This window comes from Brassica napus, chromosome A7, assembly GCF_020379485.1.
Source record: "Brassica napus cultivar Da-Ae chromosome A7, Da-Ae, whole genome shotgun sequence".
Lineage (NCBI taxonomy): Eukaryota > Viridiplantae > Streptophyta > Magnoliopsida > Brassicales > Brassicaceae > Brassica > Brassica napus.
The window spans coordinates 15,762,608-15,767,255 of record NC_063440.1 but is presented as its reverse complement, the minus strand read 5'-3'; the positions used below and the strand labels follow the sequence as shown (position 1 = coordinate 15,767,255).

Sequence of the window (4,648 nt, the reverse complement as noted above, 5' to 3'; positions counted from 1 at the left end):
TTAAAGGCCTGCAAATAATCACAAACAACCATCTCAAACACATAGGTTGCGCACTATGCCAAATGCTATAGAAGACTTCCAGACGACTTCCAGGAAGTGAGAAGACTACTCAGACGACTTCCAGGAAGTGAGAAGACTACTTGGACGACTTCCAGGAAGTCTTCTGAGTAGTCTTCTCACTTCCTGGAAGTCGTCCAAGTAGTCTTCTCACTTCCTGGAAGTCGTCTGAGTAGTCTTCTCACTTCCTGGAAGTCGTCTGGGTAATCTTTCAGCAAAAGACTACAACAATCTCAAAATCTTTTAAACAAAAGACGAATGACTTACAGTTGGAGAATATATTGTCCGAGAAGATATGGTCGGAGAAGATGTGGCCCCAAGCCGTTACAGATCTGCAAATCGAAGGGAAAAGAAGAATCAATACTAAAATATTTAGGGTTTTTCCGGCGGCTAAACGCCTTAATACATGAGAAATAACATACCGGCGGCGGAGTTTGGCAAACGAGATTTCAGATCTGAAAAAAAGAAGCGGACGGTCAGTTTAAACTACGAAAATACTCTACGGCATGAAGGAGAAACGAGATTCGTCGTAATCGGAGAGATTACCGGCGAAGATAACGGCGGAACACGACCACGGTAGGGTTTTCGTCTTATCGCCTTCGAAATCGCCGTTGGAGAGAAACGGCGCTAGGGTTTCGTAAAATTGTGAAACAGTGAAAAAAATAGCTTTTATATGTCCGGTAAATGATCCGGTTAGGTTAAAACGTACATTGGTAAAATTAAAGGTTCGGTACGATGTGGACGACTGAAATATACGTCGTCCGTGTAAATTATTCAACAGACGACCGAAATATAAGTCGTCCACACCCTAAACATAACCCCTAAACTTATTTATCTAATTAAACACTTCATAAAATCAAATCAAACTTGAAAAGTGTTTACTATACACAGAAATAAACACATATTGGTGAAAACTAATTTTTGAAAAAAACATTTTAGTTTTCCAAGATCTAACCCTAACAATACATACAATACTACAACATATGTTTGCCAAACTCCTAAACCAAAGAATATAATGATACACTACTTCCACTCATCTATCTTCAAAACAAATCAATTTTATCATATCTTAATTTATATCACTTAAAACTGTTTATAATTACTTGATTTTTATTTTTCACGCATCAAAATATTTTTTACAAGATTTATAAATTATTTTTAAAATAAGCTGGTACCAGACGACTGAAACTTCAGTCTTCTAGACGACTGAAACTTCAGTCGTCTAGACGACTGAAACTTCAGTCGTCTAGACGACTTCCAACAATTCAGACGACTCAGACGATTTACTGGGGCTATATTCGTAAAAATGGCTTCTGTTTTTTTGTTTGGTCACAAGGGGCTGAGCTGTAATTTCACTAGGCTTTTAGGTTAGTTTTGCATTTGATTCAAGTTTGGGTATATGTTTGGGATTAAAATCAAGTTGTGGGTTAGTTTTGGCAAAAACCCTTTGTATGAACGCCCAAAACTCTGGAATTTCTAGAACCCGTTACCCTACATATCGATATTTATGCATTTATTATTCTGCGAACCAAAACGGTCTTTACTCGTTTTCATACCTTTTTAGTTTAATTTAATTTCACACTTTCTTTAAAACCAAAAAAAAAAAATTGTTTTGTGTTAGCTTGATTTAAACCTTATGGACTCGCTCGAAACCCATCCCAAAATACTATTGTGATTGTTTGGTGCTTGTAGTAATTATTGCAGGGATGAAAACTCTGAGCATGTCACATACCCAGAAAGGCCCGCAACAAAGAAGAAGAGAAGCACGTCTCCAACACTGTAGCAACCACCAGAGCTGCCTGGAGAAATTACATATCTAAATCTACTTTGTAGAGACCAAGGAGTTCTCTTTGTTAATCAAGCCACTGAAAGCTTACAATGAATGTAAACTTAAATAGAAGCTAAAGCCCCAACAAACAAACAAAAAAAAGTAACTAATCGAAATAAGAACCATACAACCATAATACGATAGATCCAAGGCGATGTAGTCCACGATATGTCTGGGGAGATGATGCTTAATTAGGCCTCACTATTAAAGCCTAATCGCTTAGGCCATCTTTAAATAAAGAAAGAAAAGTATTCATCTCGCCCTTCTTCAAGCACACTCCAATCTCCACACCACCCGAGTCATCCCTCCTTTCCAACATAGAGAATGCTTCATTGCGGTCAATGGACACAAACTCGGTTTTAACAGGTCTGCCCCATCCAAAATCTGTCCTGTTTATCGCTAATCGGGTTGACCCTGCCACACTCCCCGCCTGTGCATCTGCTATAATATTCTTCCCTCTCTGCACATAGTCTTCAAAGAACGACTCTATCCCTTGCGAACCTAAACGTTTGACTGAATCACCTAGAATCTCGACTGCTTTAACAAAACCACCTTCTTTCAGAAATGTTCCCGCTTCGTACTGGAACCAACCTGAGGGCAGCACACAGCTCCCAAAGTATGTAGCAGGAAGTGGCGGGTCTAAACGAGCCCTAAAGTCTGCTGTATAAATAAAGCGTACTGGTCTGTTCGGGTTGCCTCCACGCGCTTTCACTACACACGTCCATGAGTAAGCATACGCGATGACGAAGGCCGACAAGTGAAGCTCGAGCGGAGAGCGAGCTGATTCGTTCCTGACTCGTTCCCGGAGTTTCTCTATCTTCTCCGAAGTTAACTCAAGAGTGACACGGACAACGTCGGAGCTTATCTCATCGAGGGGTGGTGGCTTCAGGGTTTTGAAGTTGTCCTTTGATCGAGACGACAAAAGGTCAATCATTTTTGACTCGAGTCCGGACGGAATATTGATGACCGTACGATCAAAAGTCGGAGTAAGATCCTCCGGAAGAAGAGGAAACTCCATGGCGTTGCTGTGTTCATGCAATCTGCAAATATGAGACCATGATTTAATAAACATTGCTGACGTTGTACCGTCATTGACGGAGTGGTGCGATGCAATGCCCATGCAGAAGCCTTGGTTGGGGAACAACGTGATTTGCAGAGAAAGAAGGGTCGCCGAGTCATCAGAGACTTCTAACTCAGGTACCAAAGGATGAAAGAGGGTCGCAGGACGTAGTCCATTGCTGGTTAAAAAGGAGAAGTCTGCGTCGGTCTCTGCGACTGTAAGAGACACCGTGTCATTCTTGGAAACGGTGATGGACGGCTTTGGATCTTGTGGGTCCCACGTGAGGAGGCCGGCAAGTGGGAGGTAGTAGTGGAGGACATGGGAGAGAGAGAGCTTGAGCTTTGGGAGGATGTGAGAGTGGAATGTCTCGGATGATGACTCGGTGAGTCTATAGAAGATGACTCGTTGATTAGGATGGAATTTTATCCAGCGCAACTCGAAGAAGTTTAGAGGGAGACTGAAGGAGTCCACTGAGTCATCGGACGGTTTGGTAGCGGGCCTGACTCGGACGTTCTCGATCACGTTTAGTGCCATTGATAGTCTCCTTTTTTTTTTATTGAACATTGAATAGGAGTCTCTATCTTGCTAAATATATTTATATCACCGACAACTGAGATCCGACAAATGGAACCAATACACGTGAATCATTTGATTAAAATGGATTAGAATATGATTTTAAACTTAAGAATCTAGCTGTAAAAATGTACGTTGTCCTAACTGATATTAAAATATGTTTCCATTCAATAATTTTGTTTTGAAATATTTAACTGTAGCGTTAGAGCAAACTTTTGAGACTTTTAGTGGATGGGTATTAGAACCCCCCATCAATCATTTTTGTTTTAACTAGCAACTAATCATCTTTTTAGAACCTCCACCTCATATCATCGATGGAGGTGCTCTTAGAGTAGTTTTAATAACAAATTATGAAAAATATTTAGATATATATAATAAGAATTAAGAAACTTTTTTTTAAATAATATGTACATAAAATCTCCCACTAAAGACTTCACAAGTGTAGCTGGAGCGGTTACGGTTGTGGAAGTTTGTGGATACAAGTAGTTGCGGTTTTAAGCGGTTTTAAAAAAATTGTAGGACTGGTACTATGGTTAAAAGTTGGTGCGTTGGCGAGATATATATGACTAGTTAACCACTAAATATAACAAAGGTTAAATAATAAATTAACAATATTTACATTTTATATAATTATAAAAATATTAAACATCATAATATTATAATAAATATAAAAATTATATTCTAAAATTGTACTTTAATTTTTTTTAAAGTATAGAAAATATTTTTATTTTTAAAATTTATAATATAAATTAAAATATGATAAATTTATTTTAGTATTTTTACTATTTCAATTTAAATGTTTTCTTTTTATTTTCGAATTTATATTGGTTTAAAAAAAATTATCATCTCGTAATCGTAAACGCTACCTGGAACTAGCTTTTAAATTTAAATTAAGAAGTTTAAAATAGTTTGAAGTGGTTTAAAGTTGTTTGATTGATTGTTGCAAAACGCGAACAATCGGTACCAATCGCAAAAGCTGCGTTTGCGGATGGTAAAAACGAAACTAGCATATCGTTAAGTGTGCCATTTAAAACTTGTTTTCCTTGAAATAAGATTTGAGATCCATTGATAGCGGAGGAAAAAAATGTTAGTTTTAATTACCAAAAAAAGAAAAGAAATGTTAATCTTAT

General features: G+C 37.9%; 1 protein-coding gene across 1 annotated transcript; it reads right to left on the bottom strand.

The window, feature by feature from the left end:
• Positions 1–1,787: 1,787 nt before the first annotated feature.
• On the bottom strand, positions 1,788–3,527 carry LOC106356650 (BAHD acyltransferase At3g29680-like). The gene has a single exon (XM_013796387.3). It carries the CDS (start codon positions 3,507–3,509, stop codon positions 2,097–2,099), a length of 1,413 nt encoding a protein of 470 aa, XP_013651841.2. The 5' UTR covers positions 3,510–3,527; the 3' UTR covers positions 1,788–2,096.
• Positions 3,528–4,648: the final 1,121 nt, after the last annotated feature.

Bases quoted from the DNA above. Each gene is read 5' to 3' on its own strand.
- LOC106356650 (XM_013796387.3), bottom strand. From the start codon at position 3,509: ATGTTCAATAAAAAAAAAAGGAGACTATCAATGGCACTAAACGTGATC.